This window comes from Papaver somniferum, chromosome 4 (genome assembly GCF_003573695.1).
Source record: "Papaver somniferum cultivar HN1 chromosome 4, ASM357369v1, whole genome shotgun sequence".
In the NCBI taxonomy this organism is placed as follows: Eukaryota; Viridiplantae; Streptophyta; class Magnoliopsida; order Ranunculales; family Papaveraceae; genus Papaver; species Papaver somniferum.
In genome coordinates this window covers 158,363,170-158,379,158 of record NC_039361.1, presented here as the reverse complement: position 1 = coordinate 158,379,158, position 15,989 = coordinate 158,363,170, and the positions used below count along the sequence as shown (strand labels likewise).

General features: G+C 35.6%; 2 protein-coding genes and 1 long non-coding RNA gene across 3 annotated transcripts; all 3 read right to left on the bottom strand.

The window, feature by feature from the left end:
* Window position 1: 1 nt before the first annotated feature.
* Window positions 2-11,053, bottom strand: LOC113273350 (probable NADH dehydrogenase [ubiquinone] 1 alpha subcomplex subunit 5, mitochondrial). Its single transcript, XM_026523085.1, has 5 exons — window positions 10,907-11,053; window positions 9,328-9,610; window positions 4,721-5,049; window positions 2,175-2,292; window positions 2-30 (listed from the first exon to the last, which is right to left on the bottom strand). Exons 1-3 carry the CDS (start codon window positions 11,051-11,053, stop codon window positions 4,856-4,858), a joined length of 624 nt encoding a protein of 207 aa, XP_026378870.1. The 3' UTR covers window positions 2-30; window positions 2,175-2,292; window positions 4,721-4,855.
* Window positions 6,113-7,821, bottom strand: LOC113271722. The gene is made up of 3 exons (XR_003322291.1): window positions 7,727-7,821; window positions 7,363-7,476; window positions 6,113-6,172 (listed from the first exon to the last, which is right to left on the bottom strand). It is a non-coding gene; the product is annotated as an uncharacterized LOC113271722 (long non-coding RNA).
* A 77-nt stretch (window positions 11,054-11,130) lies between the features above and the next one.
* LOC113274418 (succinate dehydrogenase subunit 7B, mitochondrial-like) lies at window positions 11,131-14,845 on the bottom strand. Its single transcript, XM_026523813.1, has 5 exons — window positions 14,704-14,845; window positions 12,811-12,906; window positions 12,655-12,726; window positions 11,623-11,725; window positions 11,131-11,468 (listed from the first exon to the last, which is right to left on the bottom strand). The coding sequence occupies exons 2-5, from the start codon at window positions 12,868-12,870 to the stop codon at window positions 11,428-11,430; spliced, it is 276 nt and encodes a 91-aa protein (XP_026379598.1). The 5' UTR covers window positions 12,871-12,906; window positions 14,704-14,845; the 3' UTR covers window positions 11,131-11,427.
* Between the last annotated feature and the right edge of the window lie 1,144 nt (window positions 14,846-15,989).

Below are 15,989 nucleotides of genomic sequence, written 5' to 3'. Positions count from 1 at the left end.
AATCATTTGAAACACCCCACAGCTCCCACTCTGCAATTCAGTAAATTTTAAACCGAGTTAGCTTAAAGGTATTTCAGAATCAGCTCATATTGAACGGACATTAATATTGCACGGACATTAAAGAAAGTTCTGCTATTCATTCTATAGATTCAGCAAACATCAATAATGATAAAAAAAAATTCATTAAAAAAAAAAATCAGTATTCTTAGCCAACGTGACGGTCATATAACCAAACGATCAGAATTAGAGATGCAGTAAAAAGGCCAAATTCATAAACCATGATAGAGGATAGGAAGCACATCAGATGCCTTCTCCACTCCAATATATTCGACTTCTACTATACACTCTTAACATTATTAAATTGATTAATTCTAATGGGGCGAGTAAAAGCTGCTCAAAGCATTAAAAAAAGAAAACAGAGCCTACTCTGCTCTATCATGAGGCAATAGCAATATATGGTGGACTTAAGTAGTTAAGTTCTCTGTTGTAATGGAATTTTCTGATCTCCGATGTGTCTGCAGTGTTATGATAACTCCAGGATCTTCTAATTAACTCACTAGCGAAAATAATGCACGCTTCCCTGGGGAATATAGGGTTCAATCAAAATGATGGAGTGAACTCCACAAAACAGATACCAAAGCAATCTTGTTCAACAGCCAGCATATGGACAAACAACCCATCCTTTCTAATATAATAAGATTTACTACCATAAAAGAAGAAGGAGATGTATTTTACTAAAAGTATGTGTGAGAATAAGAAGAGAAAGATAGATCCTTTCTTTCTCATCAGGAATTAGCAAACTCACCAAGATAGACATGTCATTACTTATACGCACTAACAAGTGAATGTGAAGTACTAGCCTTTAGATAATTGATTGCAAAAGCAGAACATCAAAGAGTCTTCAGATTGCTGTAGTCTGAAATCCACCAATATTAAGACTAAGAAAGGATGATGTGGACTTTAGAGGTCAAAATGGACTGTTCATTGCAGATTGGGGATGAACCTTATCCCAGGTACGTCTTAGAAAGCCAGCTTGACCTAACTAGACAAGCTCATCTTCCCGTGCTTGCCCAATCTTAGACCCCCAAATCATTTCGGCCTGTTTTGGTCGGGTTAGGATGGTATCATACTTTATAGATAGGTAAACCCTTGTAACATGCAGTTTAATATAAGAATAATCTAACTGTACAGGTTTGAATTTTGAGGTGACGCAGACCTATATGGCTAAATACTCAATGTAAGAAAGGACAGGTAAAAGCCTTAATTTGGATAGAGCAACCTGACAAAACTGTAACCCTGTCAAAAGGCCCAGTTTTGAATTTGTGGCTAGTATGTCACATTTTAAAATTGCAGTTTTCGCATATGACAAATGACTAATGTCGCGTCAATTATCATCCCAACTTCCCCACAATTTGGTTGTCTGGTACATAGTCATAATAGTAACTTAAGGTGCCTAAAGACAATCTTATCGGGCAGAATGTGAACATTAAAATCACAAAACAAAAATCAATGAAGAGGCGCTGAAAAACAAAGTACAGACGTCAGATGAGAAAAACTACCAAATACTCAACATCTACTTAGCTCAATCATCTAAGAATGACAAATGAGTGGAAATTCATCTAGAAATCATTGTGAAGATAGGTGCAAGGTTATACCATTTGATAAATTTGGCAAATGATCAGCAAGTTCAACACATGATCATACAAGTAAACCTTTGTTGGGTTGGGCTGAGTTGTGGTGACTTATTATTGAAAGTGGCTAAATATTCAGGTTGTCCCACAAAAAAAGTACCTAATACAGCAACATACGCATTTTTACCTAACTGATTCCAACAAAATCAGCTTTGACAGTAGTTTTTCTGATAAAAGAGTTTCAAGAGAAAACAGTAGTTTCATATCATTGAATAGTACTCTAACAGACTAACCCTAAATGACAAATCAATCTTGTAAATACAAGGCATTACTTCAAAGTTTTCTTCAAAATACACTAATCGTAGCAGTCATCATCGCAATTTCCATTAGGAATATTCAAAACCCTTATTTCAGATCATAAAAATACGAAATTCCCAATCAGCATATGAAACTAGAAAAATAAAAAAACTAAAAAATTAGAGGGAAATGAAAAGGAGAGAGAGAGAGAGAGAGAGAGAGAGAGAGAGAGAGAGAGAGAGATACCAATCATCTTAGAAATGAGAGTGAGTTCATCTTGAGCTTCTTCAATGAGTTCCTCGACTTGACCACAAGCAAATTTCTTCTCGACCTGTTCCCAATCATGTTCTTCTTCATCTCAAACCTGCGTTATTTAAATGTATTTCAGAATCAGCTCATATTGCATGGCCATTAAAACAGTTCCGCTACTTATGCTATAGATTCAGCAAATATCATTCATGATATCAGTGTTCATCCAAAAAACAGTATTCTCAGTAAATGCAAAAGGTTTCCCAACAGTCATTATCAACAAAAATATCTGGAGGGCTTGGTTCAGCTTAGTCCAAAGAAGGACTAGAAGGTTTAACTTGTTTTTTTCTTTCTCCTTTCACATATCATAAGCAGACAACCAGAACCAGAGATGCAGTAGAAAAGCCAAACTCATAAACCATGATAGAGGATAGGAAGCACATCAGATGCCTTCTCCAGTCCAATGTGTTCGACTAGTCTACTACAACATTTTAAATCTTTGGTTTTATGGGGCGAGTAAAAGCTGCTCCAAGTATTTATTTATTTTCAAAAAAGGATCTTGTTCTCTGTCATGAGGCAAGACTCAATAGCAATATACAGAGGAATCAAGTTCTCTGTTAAAATGGAAATTCCTGATCTCCAATGTGTCTGCAGTGTTATGATAACTCCGGATTCTTCTAATAAACTCACAAATAAAACTAAGGGCACTTTGCTGGACAATATAGGGTTCAATCAAAATAATGCAGTGACAGTTTTATGATTACATTACCTCCGCTTCTGGGAAAGAGGTATCATTACTGTTTCATTTTAGCCTAAAAACAGACCAAAATTGAAAAGGTAATTATAATTCTTTTCCAGAAACTGAGGGAGGAACAAACTTTTGTCAGGACAATTTTATTCTTTACCAATTTAATCTGAATTTTGCGCAACTAGAGCATATTCTTGCTCAACAGCCAACATACGAATAATTGCCTCAGAAAGAATACATCCTCTTAAATAGTGGATTCCCCTAGAATCCTTATCCTAGCTTCCCTCGCATTTATTTCGATTCACAAAAATGATTGTTAGGAGTACAGAAAGTTAATTTTTGCCGACAACCACTCCATTCTTTCCTGCATATTCATATCTTATCCTTCTTTGGTATCCTAATAAAATTTACCATCATAAAAGAAAAAGGAAACATACTATTACTATAATATGTGTGAGAATAAGAAGAGAATATCCTTTCTTTTTCATTAGGAGTTACCAAACACACAAAGATAGACATGTGATTACTAAAATGCACTAACAAGTGGACACAAAGTACTAAAGTTTGAAATTAAATAACTGAAAAGGCAAACATCAAAGAGTCCTCAAATTGCTGTAGTCTGAAATCCACAAATTGCAGAGATGACAGATATGTGGACTTTAGAGGTCAAATTGGACTCTTTGATTCAGATTGGTGATGAACCAGAACCCGGTACTGCTTTAGAAAGCCAACTTGACCAGACTAGACAAGCTCATCTTCATGTGCTTGCCCAATTTTGGACCCCAAAATGCCAACTGCCCACTGGTCACCCATTTCGGCCTGTTAGGTCAAGTTAGGATGGTATCGTACTATATAGATAGGTAAACCTTTATGCATCTAAACCATTTATCAGAATTACATAGAAGTAGCAAATATAAGCTTAATCTAACTGTACGGTTTTGAGGTTTAAACTTGACCCGGAACTATAAACCCAGTGTAGGAAAGACAGGTAAGAGCCTTTATTTAGATAGAGTGCAACCTGACAAAATTGTATCCCTATCAGAAAGGCCCAATTTTGAATTTGCGGTTAGCATGTTACTTTTGAAAATTGCAGTTTTCCAAATTTTCATCCCAATTTACTAATGTTGCATCAATTATCATCCAAATTTCTGTGCAAGTTGGTTGATTGGCATACAATCATAATTGTGACTTATGGTGCCAAATGACAATCTTATCAGGCACTAAACGCCTTTGAGCGTAAACATCAAAATCACAAAACAAAAATCAATGAAGAGGTAATGAAAAACAAAGTCCAGATAGGAAAAACTACCAAGGTGCAACATGGTCATATTAAATAATAAATTTGGCAATTAATCATCGAGTTTGACATATGATGATACAAGTAAACCTTAGCTGGGTTGGGCTGAGCTATGGTGACTTAGTGAAAGTGGCTCAAGATTCAGGTCGTCGCACCAAAACAGTATCTAATTCAGCAACATATATGCATTTTAAACTAACTGATTCCAACAAAATCAGCTTTAACAGCAGCATCTCTGATTAAAGAGTTTTAAGAAAAAGCATTAGTTTGATATCATCAAATAGTACTCGAATAGAATAACCCTAAATGACAAATCAATCTCCTTAATACGAGGCATTAGTTCTAATTTTTCTTCAAAATAAACTACTCATACCAATCATCAGCTCAATTTCCATGAGGAATTTGGGCAATTTATAAGTACTGGAGTTTTATGATCCCAAATCACTAAGAAATAGGGTAGGGGGAAATGAAAAAGAAGAGAGAGAGGGAAAGAGATACCAATCATATTAGAAATGAGAGTGAGTTCCTCCTGAGCTTCTTCAATGAGTCCCTCAACTTGACCACGAGCAAGTTTCATCTCGATCTGTTCCCATACTCTTAAAACAGAGCCGAGTTTGTAGAAGTGAGAGTAGGCTACTCCTTTGAAGCGGTGGACTCGGCAATAGCTGGCTTGTCTTTCTTTGGGGCAGAAGTAATCGCCTCCAGCGTCTTGAAGAACTCCTCTGGCAGAGGACCTGGACGATGCAGAGGGACATGCTTTGGAACTGGAGCATCATTCTCAATAACCTCACATTCATAATCATCTGGAACACCACAAGGGTCCCACTCTGCAATTCAAACTTCAACCGAGTTACTTAAATGTATTTCAGAATCAGCTCTACTGCATGGCCTTTAAAATTAGTTCTGCTACCCATGCTATAAATTCAGCAAATATCATTCATGATACGTGTTCATCCAAACAAACAGTATTACTAGTAAACGCAAAGATTCGCGACAGTTATTGTCAACACAAATATCTGAAGGGCTTGGTTTAACTCAGTCCCAAGAAAGATTAGAAGGTTCGACTTGTTTTTTCTCTTTCTCCCTTCACATTCAATAAGCAAACAATCAGAGAATCAGAGATGCAGTAGAAAAACAAAACCCATAAACCATGATACAGATAGGAAGCATGTCAGATGCCTTCTCCACTCCAATGTATTCGACTAGTCTACTACACACTTAGCATTATTAAATCGTCTGGCTCTATATGACGAGCAAAAGCTGCTCAAAGCTTAAAAAAAGAAGAGCATCCTCTCAGCTCTATCATGAAGCATAGCAATATACGGAGGAATTAAGTTCTCTGTTAATACTTAATATGGAGTTTTCTGATCTCCAATGAGTCTGCAGTGTTAATAACTCCTGAATCTCTAATAAACTCATAAACAGTAATGTGCGCTTTTCAGGGACAATTTAGCTTTAGGGTTCAATCAAAATGATGCAAAGTCTCCACAGAACAGATACCAGCTAATCTTGTTCAACAGTCAGCATACGGAGAAGTGCCTCTGAAAGAATGCATCCTCTTAAACTCTAGATTCCCCTAGAATCACTATGCTAGCCCTAGCCTCCATCATATATACTTTTGATTAACAAAAATGATTGGCAGGAGTACATAAAGTTAATTTTTGCCGACAATCGCTCCATCCTTCCCTATATATTCATTTCCCATCCTTTGTTATCCTAAGAAAATTTACTATCATGAATGAAAAAGGAAACATATTTTTACTAAAGTATGTGTGAGAATAAGAAGAGAAAGATAAAGCTTTCTTTTTCATCAGGAGTTACCAAACTCACAAAGATAGACATGTCATTACTTTACTAAAACGCTCTAACAAGTGGACATGAAGTACTAGCCTTTAAATCCTTTCTTTACTTGAAAAGGCAAACATCAGTGAATCCTCAAATTGTAGTAGTCTGCAATCAACCAATACCAAGACTACATAAGAATGACAGATATGTGGCTTTAGAGGTCAAATTGGACTGATACAGAAAGCCAGCTTGACCTAACTAGACAAGCTCATCTCCACATGCTTGCCCAATTTTAGACCCAGATGCCAATTGGTCACCCATTTTGGCATGTTCGGTTAATTCAGTGACGGTATCATACTTTACAGATAGGTAAACCTATATGCATACACGAAGCTAAATTTTTGAGGTTTAAACTTGTTCCAAACCTAAACATTTAATGTAAGAAAGACAGGTACGAGCCTATATTCAGATAGAGTCCCTGACAAAATTGCATTCCTATCAACAAGCCCAATTTTGAATTTATGGCTAGTATGCTACATTTAGCAGTTTTCCAGTTAGACATATGACTAATGCCGCACCAATATCAATCCTATTTCTGCATAATTTGGTTGACTGGCATATAATCATAATTGCAATCTATGGTGCCAAATGACAATGTTATCATTAATGCCTTTGAGCGTAAACATCAAAATCACAAAACAAAAATCAAAGAAGATGAGTAAAGATTGAAATCAAAGCACATATGAGAAAAACTAACATATAGTCAACGTCTACTTAGGTCAATCATCTAAAGATGACAGACGAGTGAAGATTCAACTATAAATCGTCGTGAAGACAAGTGCAGCCCGATCAATTAGACAGGTACAACAAGGTTATATTGATCACTAAATTTCCCCATTGATCATTAATTTTGACACATGACCATCCAAGTAAACCTTGTCGGCTTGGGCTGAGTTATGGTGACTTGGTGAAAGTGACTCAATATTCAGGTTGTTCGCACTAAACTGGAACCTAATTGAGCAACATACACATTTTTAACTAATTCATTCCAACAAAATCAGCTTGAAAGTAGATTTTGTTTGATTAAAGAGTTTCGAGAAAAAGCAGTAGTTTATCATGGAATAGTAACTCTTACAGAGTAACCCTAAATGACAAATCAATCTCCTAAATATGATGCATTACTTCTAAATTTTCTTCAAATACACTAAACATCGCAATTTCCCTGATGAATATTCAAAACACTCATTTTCAGGATCATAAAAATTCAAAGCTTAGAAAATGAAATTCCCAAATCAGCTTTCACTGTAACTAAATAATAACAAAAATTATGAAAAATGAAAGTTGAGATTACCAACCATCTTAGAAATGAGAGTGAGTTCATCCCGAGCTTCTTCAATGAGTTCCTCAACTTAACCACAAGCAAGTTTCTTCTCGACCTGTTCCCAATCATGTTCTTCTTCATCTCAAACCTGCGTTATTTAGATGTATTTCAGAATCAGCTCATATTACATGGTCGTTAAAATAGTTCTGCTACTCATGCTATAGATTCAGCAAATATCATTCATGATATCAGTGTTCATCCAAAAACAGTATTCTTAGTAAATGCAGAAGGTTACGCGACAGTCATTGTCAACATAAATATCTGGAGGGCTTGGTTCAGCTTAGTCCAAAGAAGGATTAGAAGGTTTAACTTGTTTTTTTCTTTCTCCTTTCACATACCATAAGCAGACAATCAGAACCAGAGATGCAGTAGAAAGCCAAACTCCATCCTTTCCTACATATCCATCTCCCATCCTTTGTTATCCTACAATAATTTACTACCATGAATGGAAAACGAAACTTATTTTTACTAAAAGTATATGTGAGGCTTAAGAAGAGAAAGATAAACCCTTTTTTTTGCATTAGGAGTTACCAAACTCACAAAGATAGACATGTCATTACTTTACTAAAAATCTGTAACAAGTAGACACGAAGTACTAGCCTTTGAATCCTTTCTTTACTGGAAAAGGGAAACATCAAAGAATCCTCGAATTGTAGTAGTATGAAATCCACCAATATCAAGACTACACAAGGTCCCATGACAAGGATGACAGATATGTGGCTTTAGAGGTCAAATTGGACTGCTTGATTCAAATTGGTGATGAACCGGCCCAGGTACTGTTTTAGACAGCCAATTTGACTCAGTTGACCTAACAGACGAGCTCATCTACACGTGCATGCCCAATTTTAGACCCACGTGCCAATTGGTCACCCATTTTGGCATCTTTGGTCAAGTTACTGATGGTATCATATTTTATAGATAGATAAACCTTTATGCATCTAAATGATTAACAGAATTACATAGAAGTAGCACACAGCTAAATATAAGATTAATCTAACTGTACACGTTTAAATTTTGAGGTTTAAACCTGATCCAAACCTAACCATCGAATGTAAGAAAGACAGATAAGAGCCTATATTTATATTTAGATTCCCTGACAAAATTGTACCCTATCAACATGCCCAGTTTTAATTTTTGGCTTGTAAATTACATTTTAAAATTGCAGTTTTCCCATTCGACATATCACTAATGTGGCACTAATCAGCAACTCGATTTCTGCACAATTTGGTTGACTGGCACGTAGTCATAATTGTATCTTATGGTGCCAAATGACAATCTTATCAGGCACTAAATGCCTTTGAGTGTCACAAAACAAAAACCAATGAAGAGGCGCTGAATAACAGTACAGATGAGAAAAACTACCACATATTCAATATCTACTTAGGTCAATAATCTAAGGATGACAGGTGACATGAGTGACAATTCGTCATTTAAATCGTTTTGAAGACATGTGCAGCCCCATCACTGAGGTAGGTGCAACAAGGTTATATTGATTAATAAATTTCGCAATCGATCATTAAGTTTGACACATGATCATACAAGTAAACCTATGTTGGCTTGGGCTGAGTTATGGTGACTTAGTGAAAGCAGCTCAAGATTCAGGTTGTTCGCACTAAAACCATACCTAATTCAGCAACATACACATTTTTCTGATCAAAGAGTGCACAATAGTTGATATCATTGAAATACTAACCATGACAGATCATATAGGAGGCATTAGTTCTAAATTTTCTTCAATTAAACTAATCTTAGCCATCCTCACCGCACTTTCCATAAAAAAAAAAAAAAATCAAAACCCTCATTTCAGATCATACAAAATTCCCAAATCCACCGTATAGAACTAAATATAACAAAAACGAAACTCAAATTTGCAAATGCAAGAAATTAGGGCAACCAAAAATGTAAAGGGAAAAAAAAGAGAGAGAGAGATGGAGATTACCAATCATCTTAGAAATGAGAGTGAGATCATCCTGAGCTTCTTCAATGAGCTCCTCCATTTGACCACAAGCAAGTTTCTTCTCGATCTGTTCCCAATCTTCTTCTTCTTCACATACTCTTAATCTATTTGTAGTAAAAGACTCGACAGCTTTTCTGTAACCCTCATCTTCAGGTACAGCTTTGATTTCATTTAGGGTTTTCTTGTAGAGCCAAATCAACACTTCTCTTGCATTTGGTACTACATCCTGTTGTCTCTTTAACACTTGCAAACAATGGACCTGATCCTGTGATCAATCTTGGAAGAAACATCTCCCACCTTTCATGCATCACACTACCTTTGAGAGAGCGAAAATTCACTTACATTTTGGAGTGAACCAGCAATAAGAGCGAGACTTATGGCACATAATTTCAGCCGTAGGCCAGCCACTCAATAATAACCATTTTTGTTTCTAGTAAAAGTAATTTGCTACGTGATATCCAAATATAGCTTGTTTGGATAGTTTTTGTGGGTATGAAATTTCCCAACGATTTCTAGAAGCAAAAAAAATCAGTATTTTGTGAACCAAAATGTTTCTACTTTGACTTCTATTTGTGATATCCAATTGTGCTATAAGAGACTGTTTGTATACACACCCAGAAGTTACTTTTTGATTTCTGAAAGCAAAAAAAAAATCAGAAATTAATTTGGATACAGAATTTCAAAATAATTTCTAGAAGCAAGAACTTTTTATAAAGCAAAATGTTTTTACTTTTGACTTTTGCTCCTAGAAAAACAGAAGCGCTTACGGTACCCAAACGCGTTATGATAATGGATACCAGAAACATAAGTGTCTATGCTTTTCTAGAAACAGATGTTAGAAGCTAAATATTTTTACCTCACAAAGAATGAACTTTTTTGTTTCTAGAAATATTGTATTTTAACTTTTAGAAAACATCAAACATGCTTTAAAGTAGAAGGCTATTATTGGGGCGTCACATTCCAATAGAGGGACTTCACCTAATAGGACAAAAATAGGTCACTCATAAATAATATCAAAAACCCCTTATCTCAAATAATTTTGTAATGACTAAACAAGTAATTTTAATTTAACGGTTGGATTTAATCCAAACCTGGACGTAAAATCAACTTCTACGTTTGGAATTAATCCAAACCTGGACGTAAAATCAATTTTTACGGTTGGAATTGCTACCAAAAAAAAAACTTCTACGGTTGGAATTAATCCAAACCTGGACGTAAAATCAACTTCTACGGTTGGAACTAATCCAAACCTGGACGTAAATTCAACTTCTACGGTTGGAATTAATCCAAACCTGGACGTAAAACTACATGGAAATCAAATTCTATGGTTGGAATTAATTCAAACCTGGACGTAATTTCTTTATAAATTAAAGTTACGGCTAGAAAAGCCGTACCGAACCTAGACGTAACACTAGCAGAAACGTTACTGAAACCCTAATTTTACTTCAATTTCATTCAAGATTGGGTTTTTAAGTTTTTATTTTAGTTAAAAGGTAATCTACATTTTGTATATATATTAGGATATTCCATAACCACTTTTTTGGACATTAAAAATCCAAACCCCTCTATTGGAGTGTAACGCCCCAGTAATAGCCTTTTTTAAAGTATGCCCCGGTGCTCTGCCGGTAACTGTAGCATAGGATTGTGAAATTTTAAAATATGTCATCTCTTCTGGATTTTTTTCCGGATTTCTCCCGAAGTCCACCATTTTCGATGAACTTATTTTTTTTATTTTGATTGTAAGACAGATTTTATTATTAAGAAATGTAATACGTCAGATTGTCATTGTTTAAACAATAATCTATAAAAATTAGATTGCTCATATACTCGTTGCACATGTGTGAGCAATAGTCCTATTTTCGTTATTTTCAGACAATCCCACTGTTGATCACTTGCTCTTCCAAAAATTCTTTGTTACAAGATTAATCCAACACTTTCTCAACTTATTCAGGGAACAACTTGGATGATACCACCAAGGACTGAGAAGACTTAAAAGAAAATGAAGGAGAAGATCAAAACAAGCACAGGTTACAAAGAGACCCAACATTACGACCTCCCCTTAGTTTGCCTCCTTACAGCTTCTTACTTTGATGTTGTTCTGACATACACCTCATAACAACCTCCTACAAGATTAACAAAAAAATAAAAAAAACGCTTGTCAGGCATTTCATTTCCAATGCATAATACATAGTTGCACTGTTGCTGGAAAGAAGATCAGAACCACCGACCAAATAAAGCACAATAAGGGATGTTATTACTTATTAGATTATAGCATACCAGAAATGACAGCAAGGGCAAGAACATCTCCAAATCTTCTGACTAGGTGCTCAGCTTTCTTAGTAGACTTGAAAGGTTTAAGTGCTGGGTGTGGTTCCAAAAGCTACAAAAAATAATAAGGTCATGAAATTTGGACACAGGAACCAAACAAATCAAATAAAGTTGGCAAACACTTAAGTAATAACCCAAATGAGAGAGAATAAAATTTTGAAACATTCAAGGGCTACATCATCCAAAAGTTCCATCCAGTTCATAATATGAAGTGAAACCAGTAAACGGGGGAAAACATGTACTCCAAAAGGAAGATCCATCATAAACAAAAATCATCAAAATAGAGATTTGATTGTGTATATGGCCAAACAACTCGTGAAAAGGGAATGGCAAGAAAACCCGTTCACTAATCCACTGTAGAATTCATTGAATCCAGTAAATACTCCATAGATACAAGATGTGTTGGAATCCCAGTAAGTACGACATACATTTAGCTCTAGAAAGTAGAAACTCTTTTTCCTTGTCAATAGAATGACCTAAAATTATCCATCTGCACAATGCCTGTAAGTTTTTCAAACCATGTGATCCTAAACTGAACATACACGTACATATATATAATCAAATGGACTGTTAGCGTTTAAGTCCTTGATGCTTCAGCTAAGCGGAAACCAAAAACTTTTGACAGCTGTGGTGTGCACAGTTCTTAAGGGATATTTTCTCAATAGTACTGTAATTTTTCAGAATTCGCTAGACACTACATCCCAAAACAATAAATAGTTGAGAAACCAGGCACATCTTTGTAAGATGAAAAATCAACACTTCATAAGCATTTTCCCTATCCTATTTCGTGTAGCCTCACCAAGAAATTGACTGTTCTCTAATCTAAGGTAGATCAAAAACTTAATATAATCCTGGATATCTTTGCAACTCTGGTCTAATAAAAAATAGTTTTTAGAACCCTAAGCACATATACCCAAATCATCTTACAAAACAGCTTAAACAACACAAAACCTAAAAAGGATATAAAATCGAAGCACTTACAGCTTTCTCGCGAGCACCAAGTTCAATATGAAATCCACGGCGAGATGATTGAAGAAATGATGGATTCACTTTCTACAGAAAATAAATAAATAAAATCAAGATTCAAGTAAAACTGACCTAAATATTTAATAAGCGGTAATAAAAACAAAGTCCAACCTGAGTAGAAGAAGAAACCAATCGAGATATTGTGGAGGCTTTGTTAAGTAAAAACGCCATGGCTGAATCCCCAAGGAAATACACTGATTTAGCTTTCTGAAAGAGGGGCGAAATATGAGAGAATGAGAGGGTTGGAAAAATGAAAATTCAAACAAAGTAAGCAGATTAGAAGTGAACTGTAAGGAACCTAGGGTTTCAATTTTCTGGCATGCAGTGATAACAGCGACCGAACAAAAGTCCAGGTACTGCTTGAATATTTCATGATATCTTTGTAGAGTTGGCCCTGGTTGATTCCAGAAATTACTAAACCTAGGCACTACAGAAATTAGTGTTTTCTGGGACAGTTCGTGTCTACCATTCAAACTTACAAGGTTTAGCAAAGATAGGGAAATAGTAAGGTAGAAATTTTGTAAAGACGGTAAACAATGTCAACTTAGATACAGATCTTCTCACTTACGAAAAAAATAAACTAAATGATATCATTGTCAACAGGACTTCAAAAAACAAGGCAAAGAAGATGCAAAAAAAACACACGAGACATCTGAAATTATTGCCTACACCCTGAAGATCCCCAGGACCTATTGATCTTGTGCAATAGTGGTCTCAATACTGCTGGAGCTAACACTAAAATAGAAAAAACTGGAAATACAGGTGCACCGTAAGGCAGAACTAGTTTACTTAGCCCAATTTACACACCAATCTGGCTACAAATACACAAGACAGGTAACAATTTTCACATTTTACACAAACATGAATTCTAAATCCCGAATTCAAGATGCAAGGGACCTAGTTTTCCTAGTTTACGACTTCCCCAGGGGGTTCTGGCAGGAAGAAAAAACGAATAGATACAGACATTATTTCAGTTAGATGGTAGGATAAGATGAGCCCCATAAGGGAATAAACAATTAAAAGACTGTCAAGTGAGTAAAGAAGCGACTTTAAGAAATGATTGGTAACCCTCAAAGTCATTATTTTCTTACATACACTCCAACCTCTTGCATCTGATCTTAAAGGATAATCTCTTTCACTCACAAACAACATCCACATCAATGGTCGACTAATAAACATATTGTTCTTCATCCCCACACACTAAACTCACTTAAACTACCCCACATCTCATGACAATCTGACTTCCATTCCTGAGTGCCAATCACTAAAAACCCACATTTCAACCATGATAAGCCAATTCCCCATGGAAATGCAAAATCAGACTAAAATTAAAAAAATAGATAACTACCAAGCCCACTTCCCATGGAAATGCAGCATGTTAATCTTATTAAGTCGACACAATCTCAAATTATAATTATACAAGTCAGACGCAATTTAGACACCATTAAACATGAGCTAAAGTTAGATCAGGTAGTGAACAATCAAACGCAATCTGATCATTATCATTCCAGAGTGCCAATCACCAAAAACCCACATTTCAACCATGAGAAGCCAAATTCCCTATGGAAATGCAAAATCAGACTAAAATTGAAAAAGCAATCATTACCAAGCCAGCTCCCCATGGAAATGCAGCAGGTTATTCTTATTAAGTCCACATAATCTTAAATTACAACACTAGGCATATAATAACGATCAGATTTGAATAGCTTATACAAGTTAGTTGCAATTTAGACACAATTGAACATGAGTTAGAGTTAGACGAGGTAGTGAACATTCAAACAATCAAACGTTATCAGCAATTTTTTATGTAGCAGTAAAAAACCACCATCATTATCAACAGTTCATATTGAATGCATATAAAACTCTGTCCATATTAACCTAAAATTTGAAAACCCCATTGAAATTTCAATTTTCTGAAACCCTACCTTTCAGTTTTGTAGAATCCTAAAACATATTTTCAACATTAAAGAAAGGATTATAGGAAGAGCAAATGATGTAGCATACCTTCTGAGTGAACAATATACTGGTGTGATTTTGATCTGAATTTTATCAAAATTCTTCTCTAATTCGACGGGAAAAGATGAAGAGAGGACGCATTATATAGGGCAGAATTGGACGACAGAGATAAGGTTAATTAGATTAGATTAGAGTACCATTACATCTACGGCTGTGTATTATTGTTGGTAATTTTTTTTCTTTTTTTCATAAAAAGAGAATTTTATTGAATCAATGAGAATGTCCAGGCTCAATGTGCCAACGCAAAAATGTACTCGCCATGGAACTCAAGCAGGAATATACCTGGGATCAAAATCATTTATCGCCAGTACTATTTGGGATGCAATCTTATCCAAATTCAATGCAAACAACATTAGCAATAATAATTGTCTTCGTGGGATGGCTCAAATCCCATTTTAATTGGATCAAAATTAACACGGACGGAGCAGCTAGGGGATATCTCGGAATAACGGGAGCAGGTATAATATGGCGAAACGAAGGGTGCGGCACAATCTTAGCAATAGCACAACCACTGGGTATCATCACTGCACTTGTAGGGGAAATTTGGGCCATGCTCATTGCTTCCAGAACGGCGACAGAATGGGGATTGCTTCAATTTGAAACAGACTCTGAGAACTTAACGAGATTTCTAACCTCGGACGTTGACACTCCGTAATATATTTCTAATCAGATTGCAGAAATCAAGTATAGGTTTACTCAAATTCAGCAATATACTATTAGGCACGTCTACAGAGAAGGAAATCAAGTAGCGGACGGTCTGGCAAATTGAGCGGCAGATGATTGCTCAACATTCTCACGTGTAGTCTTAGTTTAAATTAATAAAATGCATGTTTAAAAAAAAAATGTACTGATTCAAGGAAAAAAATCATTTGCACTCCTCAATTTTTGGAAGATGGCATGAGCTATATTATTACTAAATCTACTACGCTTTCTTCAATATTAACTGCACCCACCACAAATTTTGCGTCAAGCTCAAAGTACACCTTCTCCATATTTAACTTTTTGCCCACTTAACAGCTTCCCACAACCCTATACATTCAGTTTGCTTTGCACTTATGATGTATTTCAAATGGATGCATTCGGCCCCTTGCTGAGTACCTGCAAAGTTATGTATTATTAGACCAATACCACCTAATTTATTAGAAAGCTGAAAAGACCCATCAAAATTGATAGTATAGTAATCTGAAGGAGGATGAATCCAGTGAGTATTATGTCTATTCACAGATGTGATTCTGTTATAAATTGGAGAAAATCTGGATACGTGATCTTCAATG